We start from the raw sequence: 24,274 nt of genomic DNA, 5'->3' as shown, positions 1-24,274 counted from the left end.
GGCCCCGGGAATGAAAGTGTGGAGTTCCAACCACTGGACCACCAGGGAATTCCTCCACTTGCTATTTCTAACATTAGCTAAACAATTCTATCATTACCAAAGAAGACATACAGATGGCCAACAAATACATGAAATGATACTCAACATCACTAACCATTAGAGAAATGCAAATCAAAGCCACAATGATGCAAATCAAAACCACAAAAATGCAAGTCAAAACTACACTGAGGTATCTATCACCTCACACCAGTCAGAATGACCATCATCAGAAAATCTAGAAACAATAAATGCTGGAGACGGTGTGGAGAAAAGGGAACCCTCTTGCACTGTTGGTGGGAATGTAAATTGATACAGCCACTATGGAGAACAGTATGGAGGTTCCTTAAAAAACTAAAAATAGAACTACCATATGACCCAGCAATCCCACTATTGGGCACATACCCTGAGAAAACCATAATTCAAAAAGACACATGCACCCCAATATTCACTGAGACACTATTTACAATAGCCAGGACATGGAAGCAACCTAAGTGTCCATCAGCAGATGAATGGATAAAGATGTGGCACATATATACAATGGAATATTACTCAGCCATAAAAAGAAACGAAACTGAGTTATTTGTAGTGAGGTGGATGGACCTAGAATCTGTCAGAGAGTGAAGCAAGTCAGAAAGAGAAAAACAAATACCGTATGCTAATGCATATATATGGAATTTTAAAAAGCGGTACTGATGAAACTAGTGGCAGGGCAGGAATAAAGACGCAGATATAGAGAACGGACTTGAGGGCATAGGGGGTGGGGAAGGGGAAGCTGGGATGAAGTGAAAGAGTAGCATTGACATATATACACTACCAAACGTAAAATGGATGGCTAGTGGGAAGCAGTTGCATAGCACAAGGAGATCAACTAGATGCTTTGTGACAACCTAGAGGGGTGGGATAGGGAGGGTGGAAGGGAGACGAAAAAGGGAGGGGATATGGGGATATATGTATACATATAGCTGATTCACTTTGTTGTACAGCAGAAACTAACACAAGATTGTAAAGCATTTATACTCCAATAAAGATGTGAAAAAAACAAACAAACAATTCTATCATTAGCTAATCAACAAGAAGCAAACCACACAGGGTCCATCTACCTTTCAGGATTTCTAGGCTTTCCAGTAACCCTACCTGCCATGAAACCAATAGGCAATGGAATATATACAACTTTATTCCAACAATCTGCATAGAATATTTTAAAAACAAGACTATGGCTTTGCCTCATATCAAACTGTAGGGTGATTCTTTTTATTTTTTCCTTCCCTCACTCTTCTTCCTTCCTCACCTGCTTTATTATTCTTAGTATTTTGCCTTTTTATTCACTCAGTGAACACTGCACCAGCACAGTGGCTCAGGTAGTGCACTAAACAAGCACAGCAGATACCAAGATGCAAGGGCTCAGCCTTCCTTCTCAGGCACACTTGCTGCCGGCCAAAGACAGGTGGTAGCCTCTGTGAACAACTGTTATTCATTCATTCTGTTACGAAGGTTGTCGCCCCAGAATCATACCCCTTCCCCTCCCCTGAATAGAAACCAATAGAAACTCATCTAAGTTTCAGGACGAAGCTGAAAGAAAAAAACAAGAACTGGTTAGAACCAAGTAGGCCCAAGATGGAGGAAGATGTGACTTCCACTAGACCCTGGGCCCCATTATACGCTCATTGTAATAAGTTAGCTAAATGTCACCCTCACCAGCACCATGACAGTTGACAATTGCCATGACAACAACCGGAAAAGCACGTACAAGGACTGAAAAGGAGAGCTGCATCAGTTCTGGGTTCAAATCACACCCCTGTTCTCATATAACTCATTAATATTCCTCCCACTCTTTCCAATTCCCTCCCTTTTACCTTGACCCTCCTATACAACCTGCCCAACTTGGGTTGAGAAGTTGATTAATGAACTAGGTTCCCACTTCTCCATTCTTTAACCACTGAGTGAAGCTTGTGCTGTTCCAATCTCAGCGTTGGTTTTGTTATTGGCTGCACAATCTGATTGGAAAAAGAACCTCCCTGGGGAGAAAACTGGGGTCTTGGCCCAGGCTAGGACCCCGGCACAGGTCTGGCTGATCAATTCAGTAACATATTAACCTAACAATTTTTTTTTTTAACCTAACAGTTTTTGAGCTACTATGTACCTGTATTGCTATAGGCACAAAGAAACTCAGGGGAGTCCCCTTAGCGAGGGGGAAAAACAGTATAAAGAAATAAACAGATAAATAGATGTCAGGAGGTGATTAGTGCTATGAAGAAGAAAATGAAAGCAGCTTGAAAGGATAGAGTGGGAAAGAGAAGGATTATTTTAGATAGAAGCCTTAGGGAAGGCCTCCCTGATGAGGTGACATTTGAGCAGAAACTTGAATGAAGAGGGCAGGTCATTTAGATATCTAGGGGCAAAGTCTTTCAGGCAGAGGGAGCAAGTGCAAAGGCCCTGAGGTGGGAACACACTTGGCATGTACAGGAAACAGCAGAGAGCCAGTATGGTGGGGATGCAGGAAAGGGAGGGGCTGAGAGAACCAGTTACTCCATTGTATACTGACCGACATGCCAATTCTCCATGAGCCCTGGCTCTGTGTAACCAAGATTGTACGCCATCTTCTTTCTTTTCCTGGGACCAGTACCATAGACACTGCTGGCAGTTAAGGTAAACCCAGTTTCTCTCTCCATTCCAGGTAATTTGAAGGATAATACTAGAGCCAGGCTACCATGCTTTAATTTCTCGCTGTTTTTACTAAGTATGGAAGAGCAAAGTTGGAGGAAGGAGGAGAGTTTAAATGGTGGAAAAATAAGAGAATCTGGGTAATGCCGAGCTTTTTCCTTGAGCCTCTACACTTCCCCCCTTGGCATCTGTGTTCTTGACCCTGGCCAAACACTGGATTCAACCATGGAGGTTTTTAAAAAACATTAAACTGGACCCCATTCCAGAATCCCAGAAGGATGGAGCAGGGGGGCGCTTGTTTGTTTAAGTTTACCCAAGTGGATTCCAACTGTGCAGTCAGGGCTGAGAACCACACCACACCATCTCCCCTGAAGATTTCATCAACTTGAACAGCAATGGTTCCCAACATTGGCTGCTGAGTTGATTTACCTGGGAGGATTTTTTTTTTTTTTTAAGAAAAATATCAATGCCCGCGCCCTCCCTAAGATCAGTGCAAAAGAAACTCAGGAGTGGGGCTCCACATCGGTTTTGGTTTCAAGCTCTCCAGGAGATGCCAATGCACAAGAAAGGCTGAGAACCAGTGACACAGATTCAAATCTCACAGATTTGTGAATACTTACCAAAAGCCACTTACTCTCTTGCAATCATATGAACTTGGTAATCTCAAACTGAGTATGTCTAAAATGGAACACATAATATTTCCTTCAAAATTGGGTCCCTATTTCTGATATTCATATTACTTTCTACTTCTTGACTTTTTTTTTTTTTTTTTTTTTGCGGTACGCCGGCCTCCCACTGTTGTGGCCTCTCCCGTTGCGGAGCACAGGCTCCGGATGCGCAGGCTCAGTGGCCATGGCTCACGGGCCCAGCCCCTCCGCGGCATGTGGGATCTTCCCAGACCGGGGCACGAACCCGTGTCCCCTGCATCGGCAGGCGGACTCTCAACCACTGCGCCACCAGGGAAGCCCAGACTTCTTAATCCTTAATTTATTCAAAAAATCATACTGAAAGAAGTAAAGAAAAATGAAAAGTAAAAATCTCCATCTTTTACCTGGCAACTACATATCCACTTCCCAGAGATGACCTCTGCTAGCACATTCACTGTGTATTTTTCCTCTATTTTCTTTGCATGTTCATTACTTTTTTTTTTTTTTTTTGCTGTACACGGGCCTCTCATTGTTGTGGCCTCTCCCGTTGCGGAGCACAGGCTCCGGACACACAGGCTCAGCAGCCATGACTCACAGGCCCAGCCGCTCCATGGCATGTGGGATCCTCCCGGACCGGGGCACGAACCCGCGCCCCCTGCATCAGCAGGCAGACTCTCAACCACTGTGCAACCAGGGAAGCCCTGTTCATTACTTCTGAGCTTATCATTCTCACAACATTCTCCCTACCCTGCTTCCCATATCGATCACTGAATTAAGACACTTGTACTTTCAAGTATCACATGTTTAATCATTACCTTCAGAAGTCCACGAACAGCTAAATGGCTACAGACTCGAGTCCAAATATTTTAACCCCAAAATCAAGGATCCCAAGCAAGGCACTAACTTCCTTTTACAATTCTACCTCTCACTAATGTTATGCATAAACCTTTTATCATTTACCAATCAATGCGTTCAGCTGCAAGTAAATAAAAACCAAACAGGAGCTGGTTTTCTCATAAGAAGTCTGGAGGAGCCAGGCCTGCCAGCACCCGTTAATGTCAAGGCTCTGTGATTTTCTTGGCCGTCTCCTCTGGGTCAAAAGAAGGCTGCTACAGCTGTAGCTGTAGCTTCAGTGTTAATGATCTAATCAAAGTCCAAAGAAAGGGGAGGAAAAGGACAATACCAGACAAATCTGTTCCCTTTGACCGCAAAAGCAAAAATTTCCCAGAAATTCCCTATGCCTTATTGGTTAGAAATCTGTCATAGTGATCTCTCTAGCTGCAAGGGAGGCTGGGAAGGCAGGTTTGTCATCCAGGGCCGTTGGAGAACTGCGAACAAAATCAGAGTTCTGTTAACAAGGAACGTTTCTGGGGCTGTATTTGCGGTACACATCAGCCTAGTGCCTGAACACTTACATATTCTTGTCTAACATGGGAAGAGATAGAAGGACTAAAACTTGGCTACAGATGTCTTCCCACCCTCACCTGTTTTTCTCCATTATTTCTTCCACTTGTAAAGCAGAAATCAGGTGTCTCCAGTTTATCCAAACTCCCTCCTTTCTTCCTCCAGCAGTAAATGTGGAAACTAGTACCCTCACCCAGCCCAGCAGTCTGGGGTATCCTCAGCTTTCCAACTGCCTAACACTTGCCTTACCTACTGCTCATGCAAACCCTCCAGATAGACAGCCCACTCTCCAAAATGCTTGGTTTCCTCTATAAAATCCTTCAGATTGATTTGAACAATTGGGAAATGGGAGTCATTTCTCTTTATCATTTTGGCCTCTCATTCAGCACAGTATCATGTCCGATTAATTCTGTTCTAAACTTCACTAAACCTAGATTTATCTTCACGGTTTTGGATATCTCAACATAACAGACTGTGTAAAAACAAAACTGAAAACAAAAACTTGTACTACTATAATTCATAAAAGACCTTTTTGTTGTTGTTGTTATTCCAAACCCTTAGACAGCCCACTTGAAGAATGATCAAGGCCTAGTATATATTTTTTACTTTTCTGAATCCTCTCTTTAAAATACCTCTAAGACCACCCATAGTGGGTAGGACCCTCTTGCCCTGAGATCAGGTTAGTTAATGGCAAAGCCTTTTTCATGTTTTTATGCTCAACTTAGTGCTCTTTCCCATGCTCCAATGGTCTCTGATGACTTCAAAGTCAGGTTACCATATACTTGTGGAAGAATTTGGAAGGCCACAAAGACTGGATTGTGAAATGGCAAGAAATATTGACAAAAACAGGGCATACTAAAAACCACAATTTCTTGACTCAATATGTGTGGTTGGGGAACCATTTGGTCTGAGATGGGGAAGCCACAGCAGGCTATTGCAACTGGACTGAGAGCACCTGAGGGCTGTATCAGCTGGCATTCAGGCAACATGGCATCAGTACTTCTCTGAATTGGCACTTAAACTTTCAAAGGCTATCTCTGCATTACAACTGTATCAGATGTTGCATAACTTTGTTCTAAAACAAGTGTGTTTGTCTTGCTCTATTTGGAAAACCATGGGTGCTACGTTCATTATCATTTACAGACACTTTCTAAAAATCTAATAACGAGGTACGAATAGGAGTAAATTAGGGCTTTTGGAGCGGCACATTCTGTGGAAGCAGGGGGGATGGGAAGAAACAGACAGCTGACCTCCTTGAAACAAGAACAACCCTGGAGTCCACAGAAAGATTCTGTAGGATTTCCCAGTAATAAGGCATCTCATTACTGGACTCTTGGATAACGGTTTCCTCACATTAAAATGACTATCAAAATGGGGGAAGAGATGCAATGTGAAAACTACCCCTGAGACCCAAAAGGCAATTTAAAAGTTATAAATGGAGTTGATCAAAAGGGAGATAGAATACGTCCAAAGCCAACACGATCCTGTAAAAGCCACCATTTTTCTCCCCCAAATTATCAATTTCATTTTTCGTTTACCTCATCACATTTGCACAGTGAATACAACCACCATTACCACTCGTGTTTTGATATGCAAATACATGAGTACAGACTATCAATACACCCCTCCTTACCTGAAATCTAAACTAACGAAGAGAAGATTACTTACATGATGAATTAACTCTTCACTTTGCAAACAATTCTTCTATGTATAAAAGTATAAAGGCCTTTGGGGAAATTTTTAATTTATCTATAACCTTTGAGGAATTTACTATATAAGATGACCCTCAGAGATTATGAAGTAGAATTCCTCTTTATCTCATTCTTTCAAGGACCCACATCTCAACATCTAAGTCCCTCAAATGTATTAGGAGCTTAGTCTTCATAGGCTAGCAGAGTAGATTGACTGTTGGGTTATAGAGGACATTAAAGGACAAGGAACAAATTCACAAACTTATTACTATATCCTATTATATTTTGGTTTTTAAAAAGTCCTGAGAGCAGAGATCTTATATTAAATTTATCTTTGGATTTCCAATGCCTAGCACAGTCCCTGGCACACAGTAAGAGCAGGGTATGTGTGGAATTGATGAGTCAAGTTTCACTCCCTCTCTGAACCCTGCCAGGATGTGAGATCATTAGGACACTCTGTGCTATGGATGACAATTGACAGTGACTGAAACAGGCAGCAGAAGAGCAGAAGGAGACAAAAAAAAAAAGCAAAAATCTCTGTGGTGTGGGGGGTTGGGAGTAGGTGGAGATAATGAATTATAGAGAAAATGATAATACACCTTACATTTACGATTTTATGATTTTTAAAGTACTTTACAAGATTCGTTCTCTTTTGCTCCTCACTATTCCTCTGTGATGTATGAGATTATTTAATATATAAATTCCATAATTTAGAGAGAAAAGAAGGAAATAGTGCCATTTTTCCTCCTTTACTGTAAAATGTTAGCTGCTGCTTAAAGACGAAATACATGAGTTTAACTTTTTCCACAAATAGGGTGAAGGGTTAAAAGTATTACATAATCATGTAAACCTCTAGGTGAAATTCAGGAACTGGTTACTTTCCAAGAAAACTTTTATAATTCATGAAATAAAATAAGCAATTAACTGCCAGGTAATTTTAGACACATCTGTACTGCACTGCTCTCCACTTTTCCCCTGGAAGAGTGGAATTTAAAATGCAATGCAGCTTATCTAAATTACCGTATAAACCCGTACAGTGAAAACTGCCCCAATCTCAACAAGAAATGGCTGTATTCAATTGAATTGCTGTTTCTCTTAGCCTCTGGCAAATAACTTACCTTAAAAGTCTCCACCACCTCTTTTGATCCTCCTTCTCCGGTACATTCCGCGGAGCATCCATTATTGCAGTCCTTAAAAGAAGAATTAAATCCATTAAGTAAAACTAGGTGGGTAACTGGGGTCTGGGGTAATCAATATCACTCACCATCACACCCTTCGCTCCGCTCCGGTCCGGTCCCCAAGCAAACAGGAAAAGGAGGATCAAACACCCAGGCACGAGCCCCAAAGGAGAGCGTCCTGCGAGGGCTGCCCTTCTCTTTCTGCCCTGCCGGAGGTCGCGGCTGTTTTTGTCCTCCACAGCCGGCTTCGGGCAGACTGGTTAAATTCCAGGTTCGCCCTACAGAGCCAGGGTTCACCAGCAAAGAACAAGAAGGTAATTGTCTCCCTCTTTTATCCGAGAAAATAGTCTAGACTAGGGCTTTAAGCCATTTATAGAAAAAACCTCCTGGGCGCGCTCAGCCTCGTGGTCTTGTCGATCACGGGCGCACAATAGCAAGCCTAGAAAAAGGATGGGGACCAGAGTGAACCATTTTCTCTACGGGCAGGGTCCTCCGATGCAGGCGCAAGGACACTAAACCCCACACGTGAAAGACAAAACCGCATGGAATTAGGGGGTAAATTTTAAACATACTTAAGGACACAATGGAAACAGGTCGAACTGGAAACGGTGAAGACCTTAAAAAAAAAAAAAGCCTAATCTGGTACAGCACTAGGGGAAAGAGGAAGAAAGGGAATCCAAGGAGGCAGAAGGCTGCGGTCAAAATATTTTGGGGTGGCGAAGGCACGCAGGATGCGGCTGTCAGTTCTGGCAGCCCAGAAATTCCGCTTCCCCCCACCAACCCCTCCTCCACCAAAGCGGCTTCCATGGCGACCCTCACGCTCCCCGTGGCTGTCCGCGCCGCGCTCCGGAGCGGGTCCCCGGCGGGACTTTAGACCTGTCTGGCGGGGGCTTCTCCGAGGAATTCGCAGGCTGGGACTCGAGATTTCGGGCAGGGCTGGGGAAAGAGGAGACTCCCGGATGGAGACAGCACGGTGGTGCAAGGCGAAGCAGGATGGTGCGGGAAACAGCAGCAGCGCACCCGGCCGGGCCCGTGGGCTTCCGGGACCCGGGGTCCAATCCGCCCCACCCCTACGCCCGCGAACGCCCGGGGTCGGGGTACCTGGCGGGCGAGGGCTGCGGCGGCGGGGGGAGGGCTGGCCATGGGGCGGCTCCGGGAGCGCGCGGCTGCGGAGAGCTGCGGCGGCACGCAGCGCCCGGCTGGACGCGAAAGCGGGCGGCGCGGCCAAGCTCCAGCGCACGGACCGCGAGGAGCCGGCCGCCAACACCCGGAACCCCAGGCCAGGGCCAGGCGCAGGGAACAGCGCAGCGCCTCCAGCATCCCTGGGGGAGAAACCTTCAACTGTCTGGTCACTGTGGTCCTTCGGTCGGGAAACCCCAAGCCGTAGTCCCAGCCCCCAGGGCACGAGAGTGCAGGAGCGCCTTTCCGGCTGCAGGCACTCAGCAAGCATCCTTATTTACCAAACAACGCCTGGGTGGGCCTGGAAACGCCCCTCCGCCCAGGGGAAGGCAACCTCGGGGAAATTAATTTACATTAGGGCAGATTTTCTTTCGACCAGATCACAAGAGGCAGTTTCTGCTTCCCTCCCGCTTCCTTCCCCGAGAGTTTGCAGCCGGGACTGGCAGTGGTGCCTGGGTTCTTGTCTGCCACCAACCTCCACGCGCAAACTGAAGGAGAAGAACGTGAATCCGGGTTTTAGATTTCTTTCCGCCACCTACCCAAGTCGGATTTGTAACTTGGGGTGTTACAGGGCTACTAGGTTCACATCCCCTAAGAGATGTTTCTCCCCAAACACCTTGATGCACTTAGACCCACCTACCCACCCAACCCATTTATCGCTTTCAGGCAAAGTAGACCACGCGTTCCCAACCAGGCAGCTTTGACAATTTCTTGAGGTAGGCCTGTGATGGCAACATTTAGAAAGACGGAAAAGGAAGACTGTAATGGCTGTTGTCTGCTGTGTGCTCCTGAAGCAATGTCAACCTAAATTATGAGCCTTTCTGGGCTTTTAAATTAATAGGAAGTGGTGACTTGTGCTGATTTGATCTTAGGAAGGGGAGAGAGCAGTTTATTTTGGATAAAAGCGGTTAAATCCAGTCTGCTTTTAGAATTGATTTCATACAGCCCTAAAGACAATACAGCTCTAATCTTATTGCTCAGAAAACTGCATTCACTTCTCCCTTCCTCTCTCCCCTTAATACTAGGCATAGAAAAGCCTCTTATGCTGGGGTGGAGCCCTGACAGGTCACATGTCACTAAAAACCAAAGTCTTTTTTATTTATTAATTTATTTTTATTTTTATATTTTATTGGACAGAGTCCTTTTTAAAGAAATGTAAAATTGAATTGAACAAGTAAAGAAGATATACAGATTAAGTATACTGTAGGGCTGCCAGTTTTTGACTCCTGCCCCAAGCCTAAAAATAAGAAACCCTTAGTTGAAGAGCTACAGACAACTTATTTGCGTTCAAAATGTTGGTTTAAATGTCTACACTGGGACATGCCTGGTGGTGCAGTAGTTAAGGATCGGACATGGGTTTCATCCCTGGTCCGGGAAGATCCCACATGCCACAGAGCAACTAAGCCCGTGCACCACAACTACTGAGCCTGCGCTCTAGAGCCCGCGCTCTAGAGCCCGCGAGCCACAACTACTGAAGCCTGTGTGCCTAGGGCCCGTGCTCCGCAGCAAGAGAAGCCACCGCAATGAGAAGCCCGTGCACCACAACGAGGAGTAGCCCCCCGGTCGCCACAACTAGAGAAAAGCCTGCGCGCAGCAACGAAGACCCAACGCAGCCATAAATAAATAAATAATAAATGAATAAATAATTTTTAAAAAGTCTACACTGTACTGTTCATTCAAAGCCTATTATTGTTTTAAAGGTAGATCCTATACAACTCCAATTTTCTTGCCATTTTAAATGTGATCTGTAAATCCTCCCTTTTCAGCCAAGAAAGCACGTGTAATACAAGAATGGTGTTATTAAAGATTTACTACAGGGCCACCCTGACCTCTCCTCCCCTCCAGAGCCAGACTCTGAGAAGGTGCCATCTGTATTAACTGCTTCTATTTCCTTCCCTTTCAAGTGACTATAATTTGACTTCTGTCCAATTATTCCACCTACACAAGGTTCCTAGTAGCTTTCATTTTGCTCAACCCAATGGTTTTCCTTCATGTGCATTTTCATGGCAGCATCTAGATGCTGATGACTTCTTAATACATATTTTTTCAGCCCACCTCTCTCCTGAGCAGTAATGTGATTACAGTCAAAAATCTGTCTAACATATTCATTAAGCATGTAACATTTGTGCAGGCGGTGGGCTAAGTGCTGGAGATGCAACGTGAGCACACCTCCATCCTATTACCATGCACTGCCTCCAGCCAAATAGAAAAATGTTACTCGTGTTAAAGTGTTAACTAATCCCACAAATGTGAAATTGCAAATGTAGCCAGTGCTGCCTGTGCTTTAAGAGCCTCTAATGATGGAATGATGGAATGTAACTGACTCAGAAAGGTCTGGAAAGGCTTTCCAGCAAGAAATCCTCCAGCAAAGATCTGGAGGATAAACAAATTTACTATAGGAAGAAAGGATGAAGAATGTCCGGGATGAAAGTGAGTTCCAGGCAGAAAGGACATCTTTGAGAAGGGAAGGAATGTGGTACTTATAAAAGAGAGAGAGCCAGGGCTGGAGGAGAGACATGTGGAGGGGGGTCCATCAAAGGAGAGCCTGGGAGGAGAGGCAGAGAGCCAACCAGCTAGTGCCTCAGAGAGAGAGTTAAAGGTTACGTTTCCCCAAAAGGTAAAAGTATGACTGTCATATAGATATAAAATGAACTTGTAGAGTTTATCTAACTCATTTAATGAAGTTACCAGGCACAGGTTAAAACTGGTTCAAAGAACAGACACATTACTGGGTTAGTGAATTGTTAAAGGAAGTTGCTAATGGACATGAAACTGGCTTCTTCCAAGTGGAGGAGAGATGTTAGTTGAACCCTGACCTTCAGAATTGATTTGCATGTCTACTGACAAGAATTATTTTGCATTTCTATCAGTTAGCTGAACAATAACTCAAAAAAACAATAAAACAATGTAAAACCACAATGAAAGGGTCCAAGGAATCCTCAGAAGGAGAAAAAACGTTCAAAAGATTAGGATCGGGGCCTCCCTGGTGGGGCAGTGGTTGAGAGTCCACCTGCCGATGCAGGGGACACGGGTTCGTGCCCTGGTCCGGGAAGATCCCACATGCTGCGGAGTGGCTGGGCCCGTGAGCCATGGCCGCTGAGCCTGCGCATCCCGAGCCTGTGCTCCGCAATGGGAGAGGCCACAACAGTGAGGGGCCCGTGTACCGCAAAAAAAAAAAAAAAAAAAAAAAAGATTAGGATCTGGTAGGGAATGAGGGTGGGAGTTGACAGGCTTGAAGTGCCCTCTGGCTGCAGTTTGGAGATTGGAGGAGGGCCTGGGTGCAGCGGGCTATAAGGAAGCTATTAACAGAACCCACATGTGAGATGATCCTATTAAAAAGCTGGACTTGGCAGGTGGTAGGTGATGCCAATGGAGAGAAGCAGTCAGATTTCAGCAATCTTTAGATAGATTGGAAATGAGAAGAACAAGGGAGGGTGAGGGGCCTAGGAGGGCTCCCTGGATTCTGGCTTGCTTCTCTGGTTGTGATATTCACCAAGAAAAATGGAACACTGAAAGATGAGGTGGTTTTGTTTGTTTTTTTTTTTTTTTTGGCTGCGTTGGATCTTTGTTGCTGCATGTGGGCTTTTCTCTGGTTGTGGTGAGCGGGGGCTACTCTTCGTTGTGGTGCGTAGGCTTCTCATTGTGGCGGCTTCTCTTTGTTGCAGAGGACGGGCTCTAGGCGCATGGGCTTCAGTAGTTGTGGCTCATGGGCTCTAGAGCGCAGGCTTCAGTAGTTGTGGCTCACGGGCTCTAGAGAGCAGACTCAGTAGTTGTGGTGCACGGGCTTAGTTGCTCCGCGGCATGTGGATTCTTCCTGGACCAGGGCTCGAACCCGTGTCTCCTACATTGGCAGGCCGATTCTTAACCACTGCGCCACCAGGGAAGCCCAGATGATGTGGTTTGAGAGGGTGAGCAGGAGTCTGGTTTGGGGCCTATTGAGTTTTGAGGTGCCTCTGAGACTGGCTGTTAGAGATACAAGGCTGTTAGAGATATTGAGCCTGTCTGAAGCTCAAATGAGAAGTCTGGATTAGAAGTAAACATTTGATAAGTCACTGGTGGTGATCACTGAAGCTATGGGTGTGAATGAGAATGTCATATCTCTGCCTTGGTTTTCTCATCTGTAAAATGGGACAATAGCAAACACTTCATGTTTGCCGATTGAGATAGATTATCATAAAATATGTAACAGATGTAAGTTATTTAAAGCCTTCCCTAGTAAATCTTAATACCTTGTAGGTAATGATCATTTATCCCAGTTGGCAAACATTTTCTTAAAGGGCCAGATAGTAAATATTCCAGGCTTCAAGGGTCATGTGGTCTCTGCTGCAACTATTCAAAATCTGTCACTGTATCACAAAAGCAGCCATAGACAATACATCAAAGAGCAGGCATGTCTGTGTTCCCATAAAATTGTATTTACAAAAACAGTACAGAGTGGATTTGGCTTGTAGGTTACTGACCCCTACTCTATGAAGTTTCCCCAGCTAGAAATATAAGTGTCATCCTTCAGACACAACCAAGTGATCACCACCGTCTACATTCTAGCTCCAAATAGCATGACAATCACCATTTTTCCAGCCATATTACCGCCATCCTAGTACAAAATAGCTTCCTGCCTACAGGCTTGCTTCCCATTAAGCCATTCTTAGCGTGTCAACCAGAGGAATTGTCTCAAAATGCGAATCTGAACGTATCTCTTGTTGGCTGAAAAATCTTCAGGCTTTACATCATCCTTATGACAGAATATTTTAGCAAGCTCCCCCACCTGTCCCTGGCTCCCTGGCTCACCTTTCGCTATTCTTCCTCTCTCCAGCCACCCGTGTAACTTAGTTCAGTCCTTCTTTTTGACATCAGGCCTTCTCACAGCTGGCTGTCTGCCTGCAACACCCCCCTGCTACTGCCCACTGCCTCTCTCATCCTTCCTTTCTCAGATTGACAGCACTTCTTTGGGGAGACATTTCTAAGCCCTGTCTAGGCTACATGGGTCCCTCTGCTATTTATTTCTATAGAATTCTTTCCACTACAAAATAACTGTCATGCTTTATTCTAATTATTGGATTAATGTTGCTCTAATTTTGATGATGGGAAATTGTGTCCATTTTGTTCACCTAGGAATCCCCCCTCACCCAATGCCAGGCACACAACTGAGACTTAACTATCTGTTGAATTGCAACTCTAATTTTTTTGAAGTATGTATTTAACATATTTTGGAATTTTAACTGCCAAAGTTTACAAATATAATAGACTAAAAACGTCCTCAGGGGCCACTCTACCGGTAGATTTAGGCTCCTTTCTCCATGAACTGCTCTCTCTAAATCTTTCTCCTTCCTTTTCCTCTGTTCTCATCCTTCTACTATTCCATCTCTTCCCTTAACCACCCATCATATGGGCTTTCAACATTTTATGACTGTTAAGGGATTCGATCAATGCTTTCCAGCAGAACTTCCTGCAGTGATGAGAATGTTCTGTCTCTGCACCAAGCCGAGTAGCTATTGAGCGGTTGAAATGTGGTTACTGTGCTTAAGGAACTAAATTTTTAATTTTCATTCATTTTCATTTACATTTAAATAGCCATATGTGGCTCTGGTCTTAGTGCAGTTTGGGGGCATGGTTATAAGTTTGGCCATAGCTGAGAGCTGGTGTCCTGGCTCTGTCAGTTATCAGCTCTATGATCTTTGGCAAATGACTAACCTCTTTTGAGTCTCACATTTTAAATTAGAGTAAGTGACAAGGCAATGATGAGATTCAACATGAAGATACTGTATAAGGGACTCAGCAGCCTTAGTTAGCATCTCATAATTGCTCAATAAATGTCAGCTGTTATTTTTCTGTTTTTTTAAATTAAAAACCATGATTGCTTTTCACTTATATGTAGCCCTTAGGTATATTAATAATCAGAACTATATCATATGAGGAGAAATCTTAAAAATCTACATCTAGCACTTCAAGTGTTTCTTGTTTTTAATGTAAAGTTTGTTAAAAAAAAAAGAGAGGCTCAGTTTGGCTCATAAAGCAAACTGCACATCTATTATTTGCATGCCTTCTGCTTGGCATTGGGAGGACACAGATGGATGAGAAACAGCTCCTTCCTGCCCTGAGAACACCCCATCGTTGGAAAGGTTGACTTGACCTTTCCATGTCAATAATAATTTTTTTCTATGACCATAAAGAAATCTTGACAAAAGAATTCTGAGTTGGCCTTTTTTATGCCATGCCTCCTTCACCCAAGTAAAATTAGCAGTTCTTTGTATATAAAACTAACCCCTCAAACAACACAGGTTTGAACTGCACGGGTCCACTCATACACGGATTGGATTTTTTTCAATAGTAAATACCACAGTACTACCTGATCCCCTGTTGGTTGAATCCTCGGATGAGATCTTCGGAGGGCCAACTCTAAGTTATGTGCAGATTTTCAACTGCATGGAAGGTCCCGGCCCCTAACCCCCATGTTAAGGGTCAACTGTAGTTACTGTGTCAGTTTCCTCAGGCTGTTGTAACAAAGTACCATTAACTGGGTGACTTAAAACCACAGAAACTTACTGTCTTAAGAGGGGTGGGCAGGGCCATGCCTCCTTTGGTACCTGTAGGGGAGAATCCTTCCTTGCCTCTTCCAGCTTCTGGCAACCTTAGTTGTTCCTTGGCTTGCAGCTCTAGCCTTCACCCTCTGATGAGAGATCACAGGTGTCTCCTTTCCTGTGTCTCTATTTCTCTTCTCATAAGGACACCAGTCATATTGAATTAAAGACCCATCCTAATTCAATTTGACCTCATTTAAACTTGATTACATCTGCAAAGACCCTACTTCCAAGTAAGATCACATCCACAGGTTACTGGGGTTTTAGGGCTTCCATATATCTTTTTGAAGGGACACAATTCAACCCATAACAGTTAACTAACTTTAAATTTAATGCTCACGCCATCTTTAGTGTCCTGTTTTCCACTTTGAATAATAACTTTTACCAGTAAAATGAATTGATTTACAAAACATACGACTTTCACACAACTTTTCATCAGGACTTTATGATTTCATGGGAACAGATCTTTAATAAGACTTACTTATAGGGTGGGGGCAGGGGGCAGGCAAAAAAAAGAAAAATTTACTTATAGTCTACAAAAGATCACAAAAGCATGGCTCTAGATTTTTCCCTTCCCTCTCTTAGCCCGTTCAATAAGTCCCCAAGTCACACTGAGACTCTGCCTGCACATTTCACTTCTCCACCTGCTTCTCTCCTTCATCGCTGCTCCAGTCTCCCAGGTGGTCCCTCCACCCACTCCATTCTTGATCTCGCATCTCCTCCCCTGCCTCCTACATCCTCCACGCTGTCCTCAGACTGCTTGTTCTGAAAAGCTTTTTCTAAACTAGTCACTCCCCAGTTCAAAACCATAATGATATCTGCTACTGGTCCAGCCAGTTATGATGTCCTGGGCACTTTTGTAACCAAGCAGGACCCTATGGGGCCTTCCCAGGACAGACCCCTCCCCCATATCTTCTGCTTTAGCTCCTATCCGAAGTACGTAGATAACGGTATCTGATGCACATTTCCGGAGTTGTTTTACAGATGCTAAAAACCACGACCAGGTGGAAGAAAACTACTTGAAGATCATGAGTACGTAGCCCCCAGACCTATTGGTGCCTAAGGGTTGATAATGTGAACCCCTGTGACACCGCCCTGTTATCTCACCATCAACCAGTTAGAGAATTGTGCACCCTGCGACGCCCCTCCCTCACGTGGCCTTTAAAAGTGCTTTGCTGAGGGCTTCCCTGGTGGCGCAGTGGTTGAGAGTCTGCCTGCCGATGCAGGGGACACGGGTTCATGCCCCGGTCCGGGAGGATCCCACATGCCGTGGAGCGGCTGGCCCCATGAGCCATGGCCGCTGAGCCTGCATGTCCAGAGCCTGTGCTCCGCAACGGGAGAAGCCACAACAGTGAGAGGCCCGCGTACCGCAAAAAAAAAAAAAAAGTAAAAATGCTTTGCTGAAAAGCCCATCGGGAGTTCAGGGATTTTGAGCACTAGCTGCCCTGGACTCCTTGCTTGGAGCTCTATCATAAGCGCTGCACTTTCCTTCACCACAACCTGGCGTCAGTAGGTTGGCTTTACAACGCACGGGCCAGTGGACCCAGGTTTGATTCCGTAACACTTTGGGTACACATTTTCTCACCTAATACTCAAAAGAGCCCCTCCCCGACACACACACCATAACTTCTACTTTCTTGATTTTCAGAGACTCAGAGACATTACTTAAATTCCCCGAGATCAAAGAGCTGTCAGTTAAATCAGTGTGTCCTCAAGACTGTGATCTTACCTACAATTCTGACTTGTTTCAGTGGCTCCAAATCTTACAACTAAAAACCCATCACTAAAAATGATAGCATGCGTGGCAGATTGTATTCTCCAAAGACTGGCCACAACATTTTCTCCCATTACATCTGCTTTTCTGTGTGACTCCATCATGAGGTGGAGTTTTCCCCTACCCTTTTGAATCCGGGTGGGCCCTGTAACTGTTTTGACCAATAGCATAGAGCAGAAATGTAAAAGCCATGCTGCTCCCATTCTAGGCATCCACTTTAAATGGCCTGGCAGCTTCTGCATCCTTCCTCTTGGAAGGTGCCTGGGACTCCCTCACTTGGAACCCAGCCGCCATGCTGTAAGAAGTGCAAATGAGGGAGAGGCCATGTACGGGCTCACTAGTGAGCAGTCCCAGATGAGCTCCCAGCCAACATTCAGCACCAGCTGCCAGCCGTGTGAGTGGTCATCTTGAGTGTCCAGCCCTGTTGAGCGTTCAGATGACTGATTGAAATCACATGAGAAAGCCTAAGTTAAAAGTACTCTGCTAAGACTCACATACTAAGAGAATGAACTTATAGTTACTAGAGGGGAAGGGTGGGGGAGGGATAGTTAGGGAGTTTGGGATTGACATGTACATATTTCAGATGGTTAACCAACAAGGACCTACTGTATAGCACAGGGAACTCTGCTCACTATTATGTAGCAACCAAAATGGGAATGGAATTTGAAAAAGAATAGATACATGTATATGTATAACTGAATCACTTTGCTGTACACCTGAAACTATCACAACATTGTTTTCTTGTTTGTTTGTTTTTTGGCCACGCCATGCGGAATGTGGGATCTTAGTTCCCTGACCAGGGATCTAACCCATGCCCCCTGCATAGGAAGCATGGAATCTTAACCACTGGACCGCCAGGGTGGTCCCACACAACATTGTTAATCAACTATACTCCAATATAAAATAAAAAGTTAAAAAAAAGAAAAATCCTACTCTGCTGAGCCCAGATAATCTATGGACCATGAGAGACAGTAAAATATTGTTTTAAGCCACAGAGTTTTGGGTTAGTTGATTATATAGCAATGTTAACCAAAACAGCTTGCAAGCCTAACATATATAGTCGTTTATGAAAGTAACCTAATACATAAGTCATACACAAAAATAGGAATAAAAAAAGATGAGATAAACATGAGATAAACATGAAATAATTAGCATTTTTAAATATCTTCCTAATTATGGTGGTTTTTGTCTACCATCCTTGCCTACAGGCCAAATATACAGAAGGGCTAAGTAATCATTAATGACAGTAGATAGAATTCCCTTTTAAATAGTCTTCATGATGATACCACAATTTTGTGCCCCACTGCTTGTCAGTTCTGATTAAATCATTGGTATTTCTATCTCGGGATATGGATAATGGAGAAGCTGTAATAAGAATTGGAAAAATAGGGACTTCTTTGGTGGTGCAGTGGTTAAGAATCCGCCTGCCAATGCAGCGGACACAGGTTCGAGCCCTGGTCCGGGAACATCCCACACGCCATGGAGCAACTAAGCCCATGCGCTGCAACTACTGAGTCTGCTGTCTAGAGCCCATGAGCCACAACTACTGAGCCCGCACTGTAGCACCCACGAGCCACAACTACTGAAGCCCATGCGCCTAGAGCCCATCCTCTGCAACAAAGAGAAGCCCGCGTACCACAAGGAAGAGTAGCCCCCACTCGCAGCAGCTAGAGAAAGCCTGCATGCAGCAATGAAGACCCAATGCAGCTGTAAATAAATAAATAAACAAATAAATAGAATTGGAAAAATATTAGCTGTTTTGTTTTTGTTATTTCCTTATTTTTATATCACTAATACTTTATATTTTTAAATTTAACTATAGCTGATTTAAAATATTGTTTAGTTTCAGGTATACAGCTTCAGATTCTTTTCCATTATAGGTTATTACAAGATAGTCAATATAGCTCCTGTGCTATATAGTAAATCCTTATTGTTTATCTATTTTATAGGTAGTGGTGTGTATCTGTTAATCCCATACTCCTAATTTATCCCTCCCCTTCCCTTTTCCCCTTTGGTAATCGTAAGTTTGATTTCTATGTCTGTGAGTCTTTTTCTGTTTTGTAAATAAGTTGATTTGTGTTATTTTTTTAGATTCCATATACAAGAGATATCATATAATATTTGTCTTTGTCTGAGTTACTAATCTCTAGGTCTATCCGTGTTGATGCAAATGGAAATATTTCATTCTTTTTTATGGCTGAGTAATATTCCATTGTGTGTGTGTGTGTGTGTGTGTGTGTGTGTGTGTGTGTATCTCCACATCTTCTGTTGATGGGCACTTGGGTTGTTTCTGTGTCTTAGCTATTGTAAATAGTGCTGCTATGAACATTGGGGTGCACGTATCTTTTCAAATTAGATTTTTCATCTCTTCTGGATATATGCCCAGGAGTGAGATTGCTGGATCACATGGTAACTCTATCCTCAGTTTTTTTTTGTTTTTTTTTCTTTTGCGGTATGTGGGCCTCTCACTGTTGTGGCCTCTCCCGTTGAGGAGCGCAGGCTCAGCGGCCATGGCTCACGGGCCCAGCCGCTCCGCGGCATGTGGGATCTTCCTGGACCAGGGCATGAACCCGTGTCCCCTGCATTGGCAGGCGGGCTCTCAACCACTGCGCCACCAGGGAAGCCCCTATTCTCAGATTTTTAAGGAAGCTCCAGACTGTTCTCAATAGTGGCTGTACCAATTTACATTCCCACCAACAGTGTTGGAGGGTTCCCTTTTCTCCACACTCTCTCCAGAATTTATTATTTGTAGACTCTTTGATGATATATGCTTTGAATTTTGTTTGTGTTTGTTTTATTCTGTTTGCAGAAATCTGTTAAAGGTAGTTGTCCCTTTTTCAAGGATTATCAATTAACACTGGCTGACATAATCTACAAAGCCCCTTAACAAGGCTCATATAAATTGTCACAGTCACAACCCCCTCTGCTGAAAGAGGATGCTCAAGGTTGCACAGGAGACCCTTCCCCTGCACTGCCTCAGGACACTCAGTGCTCAAAGTCAGTGACTGTGACCCTCCGATGGACTGAGTAGACGGTGCCCATGTCAACCCATGTGAGTCAAATATACGTACAATTTCATTTTTTCCTACATGTTAGAAAAAACATAAATATAATCAATGCTTCTGACACCCCAGTGGTCTCTGTTGCACATCCTGGGGGTACACAGCCACCTTGAAACCACTGGGCTCGCAGACGAAGTGCAGACTCCTGAGCTCGGTGGATTCTGCAAATTCTGAAGCTCTTGCTTTCTCTCCCTTCCCGCCCTTCCTCTCGCCCTCACGGGCACTTCTCATTTTCCTTCATACACAGAAGAAATCCTTAGCATGGCAAGTCTCTACACTAGAGTCATCTTGACGTACCCTAAAAAGGAGTGACAGAAGGACAGAGAAACAGATACCTGAAGAATCTAGGTAGAAAGATAAGACATTTCATTTCATGTTTGGAAACAATTATGCTTATAATATTGCATTTTACAGACATAGAACCACATATCAACTTCTGAGAGGGAGAAATTAATCCTAACTAAATGACGCTTGTTTTTTTAAATCCAGAGTATTAGATCCTGGATTGCTTTAGAGAACATTTTGTTTTCCACCGAAAGCAGCTGCTCCGCTTTTAAGAGTACTAGTTAATCTACTTTGAGGAAATTAACAGCAGAAAGAAAAGGCCTTGGGCCACGACCAAGGTAGATAAGTATTAAGTTTTATACATATTTGTTAAGTATACTATTTACAGTAGAATCCACAACATACTCCCATTAAGATAAACTAATTCTAATAAGTACATGATAAGTAGGAAAAATGAGGAGTGGTTGATGATTGACATGAGCAAAAGATATACAGCAAAGGAAAGTTAGGTATTTTGGAATACAGTGAACTTTTGGAAAAAGTTAATGAAAATGCCTTTCCTGTGAGTGTAATATATGTTCAAGAAAATATAAAATACTAACTTCTCTCAGATATGTCCCTTTGGCTGTTCCCTATCAGAACGGTAAACAGGACACTTAATCACCACCTGCTCTTTGAGATCATTCCAAGTAGGCAAGAGAAATGCAAACAAACGGGATGAGAGGCCATCAAGCTTTCTCGAGGTGAAAAGGCCAAGGGCACGCCTTGTCTATCTGTCGTTTCCAGCGTGCTTTCTATAAACCTCAGATACTCTCATTTTAATGTGAAAAGATAAGGCACAGAAGGAACAGTGCCGTGTGTCTGTCACCTGGATGAATAACGGCCGCCTTCTTCAATGTTCCTCGCCAGGCGGGACGATTCATCAATCAGAGTCAGGGGATGGAAGAGGCAAGGCTTTTCAACGAAAGTTGTCGTTGCTCCTGCTGCCTCGATCTTAAACATAGTCCAAATTCAGACTATCACAACACACGGCAAAACTTCCTGTTTCTAATGCCGTTCTCCACCCCAGACGAGAAACAGCAATAAGACGAAGAAGTGAAGGCCAACAGTGGGTTTATCAGGACTTAATTTTAAAAGGTTTTATTGACACATCATCTGAACCGTCCATTTCTTTGTGCTCTGGTGGTTTGCTGGGCAATTTGGAGTGAATGAAAGAAAAGCTTTTCTCCTGTAGCGTGGGAGAAGGCTGTTGAGAAAAGGGAGATGGGAAAAGAGAACTGGCAAGATGCTTGCTCCATGGATGTTTTCCTCCCGGCAGAGCTTGGGAAAGAGTTAAATAAAGGTTAAGAACCTGGGAGATGATTGGCTTCCTAACACTTGTCTGTCCTGTGTACTGTTTTGGAAAGTCTTCCTGTATCCCCAGGGGTGTGAATTCTGCAGGTTGGGGATGCTAGTTTAACCTTACGTTTACTAGAGCAGTTACGACACTTCTCTGTGTCTGTGAGTCTGTTTCTGTAGATAGGTTCATCTGTGTCATATTTTAGATTCCACATATAAGTGATATCATATGGTATTTGTCTTTCTCTTTCTGACTTACTTCACTTAGTATGATAATCTCTAGTTGCATCCATGTTGCTGTAAATGGCATTGTTTCGTTCTTTTTTACGGCTGAGTACAGATTTTAAAAAGCAATTTACTCTGTGCATTTGAGTATGATTAGTTTACAAAATATAAGTAGATATTATGACTTTACAATAATGCAGCCATCTACTGTGTAAAATTAGGCTCAGCAGTAAAGAATTGCATTTCTCATACACTCTACCTTCTGCCATAGAAAAAGATGTTTTTAAAAGTGTGAGCATATAAAAAACTTAGTTTTTTTAAATTGAGGTATAGTTGACATATAACATTATATTAGTTTCAAGTGTACAACATAATTCTATATTTGTGTGTATTGTGAAATGGTCACCACAATAAGTCTAGTTAACATCTGTCACCATACATAGTTAACAGAAATTTTTTTTCTTGTGATGAGAGTTTTTAAGTTCTGCTCTCTTAGCAACTTGCAAATAGGCAATACAGCACTGTTAACTACAGTTATCATGCTGCACATTACATCCCCAGGACTTACTTACTTATTTTATAACTGGAACTTTGTACCTTTTGACCCCCTTCACCCATTTTGCCCAGCCCCCAACCCCACCTCTGGCAACCGCCAATCTGTTTCTGTATCTATGAGCTTGGCTTTGCTTGTTTGTTTATTTGTTTGTTTGCTTGTTTTTAGATTCCACATATGAGTGAGGTTATACAGTATTTTTCTTTCTCTGTCTGACTTAGTTTCAGATAGAATAATGCCCTCAAGTTCCATCCATGTTGTTGCAAATGGAAAGCTTTCTTTCTTTCTTGTGGCTGAATAATATTCCTGTGTGTGTGTGTGTGTGTGTGTGTGTATTACAATTTCTTTATCCATTCATCTGTTGATGGACACTTGGGTTGCTTCCATTTCTTGGTATTATAAATAGTGCTGCAGTGAACATAGGGGTGCATAAATAGTGGGCAGCTAATAAACAACAAACATTTATTTTTCACAGTTCTTGAGGCAGGAAGCCCAGGATCATGGTACCAACATGACCGGTGAGGGCCTTCTTTGGGGATGCAGACTTTTTGTTGTGTCCCGGGTGGTAGAGGGGCAAGGGATCTCTCTTGAGCTTCTTTTATAAAGTACTAATCCTAGTCGCGAGAGCTTAGTCCCCTTCCAAAGGACCCACCTACTACTATTATCACCTTTGGGGGTTAGGATTCAACATGTGAATGCTGGGGGGACACATTCAGACCATAAAAAACTCCCAAGTTATTTCATATTTGTTAAGTGATGAAACACACACCCATACACACACCCCCACACACATTTTAGTGAAAGATGCAGGTGTCCTTATAAGCTGGTGTGTGAACCTGTTGTTCTCACCAAATGAGTCAAAGATGTGAGAGTTAATTTATGTGAGCGGATGTGTCAGTGTTACTTTGACAAAAAGACATGAGAATGCACTCAAAACACAAGGTGTTCCTCATATAAACAATGAACACACTGCATCATAATAACCACCGTCCATCAGACACATTTATATCAGGCCCTTAATCCCACACATGTTTCATACAACAACACTATAAGGTAGGTATTATTATCATTATAAATTCCATTTTGCAGATGAGAAAATTGGAAAAAGTGTGATGATTTGCTAGGATGATGTGCAGGACTCAGTGCTCACAGCTGTGATTTATTACAGGGTGAAAAAGGACCAAAGGCAGATGAGCAAAGGGAAAAGGCACATGGGACAAAGCCCAGAGGAAACCAGGTGCAAGCTTTCAAGGGTCCTCTCCCAGTTGAGTCACACAGGAAGCGCTTTGTTCCTTCAGCAACGCGTTGCAACAACACGTGTGAAATGTCATCTACCAGGGAAGCACAGTAGAGACTCAGTGCCCGAGGTTTTTAGCGGGGGCTGGCCATGTAGGCACCCTCTACCAGCACATAACAAATTTCAGGCTCCCAGAAGGAAACAGATGTATGGCAGAAAGCACATTGTACAAATAGTTTAGGTACAGTAAGCCACTCTTATCAGGGAACTGTGGGAACCCTCTGGAAATTCAAGTTCTCAGACACCAAGGGCCAGCCTTGCCAGTAGACATTTCCAAGACTAGCAATCTCAGATCGACTTCATTAGTCCTTTTATGCACAGGAGTAGACCTGATCAACCGTGGAGAGGTTGTTATTGAGGGCA

The 24,274-nt window shown here is 43.6% G+C and overlaps 1 protein-coding gene across 8 annotated transcripts in view; it reads right to left on the bottom strand.

The window, feature by feature from the left end:
* The window catches only part of BCAT1 (branched chain amino acid transaminase 1), a 269,064-nt gene that overhangs the window by 225,186 nt on the left and 19,604 nt on the right, over window positions 1-24,274 (bottom strand). The window contains exons 1-3 of one of the 8 annotated variants that reach the window (XM_060305920.2): window positions 8,722-8,797; window positions 7,707-7,898; window positions 7,561-7,632 (exon numbers count right to left, since the gene is read on the bottom strand). In XM_060305920.2, coding sequence (XP_060161903.1) covers window positions 7,561-7,632; window positions 7,707-7,709 — 75 coding nt within the window. In that variant the 5' untranslated portion in view covers window positions 7,710-7,898; window positions 8,722-8,797. Of the gene's footprint in view, window positions 1-7,560; window positions 7,633-7,706; window positions 7,899-8,496; window positions 8,690-8,721; window positions 8,850-24,274 lie in introns of those variants that run through there. The other 7 variants (XM_060305919.2, XR_009565426.2, XM_060305912.2 and 4 more) reach the window with 7 other exon arrangements.

Source organism: Globicephala melas, chromosome 10, assembly GCF_963455315.2.
Source record: "Globicephala melas chromosome 10, mGloMel1.2, whole genome shotgun sequence".
NCBI lineage: Eukaryota > Metazoa > Chordata > Mammalia > Artiodactyla > Delphinidae > Globicephala > Globicephala melas.
The sequence above is the reverse complement of the archived record's forward strand: the minus strand, read 5'-3'. Positions and strand labels throughout refer to the sequence as shown.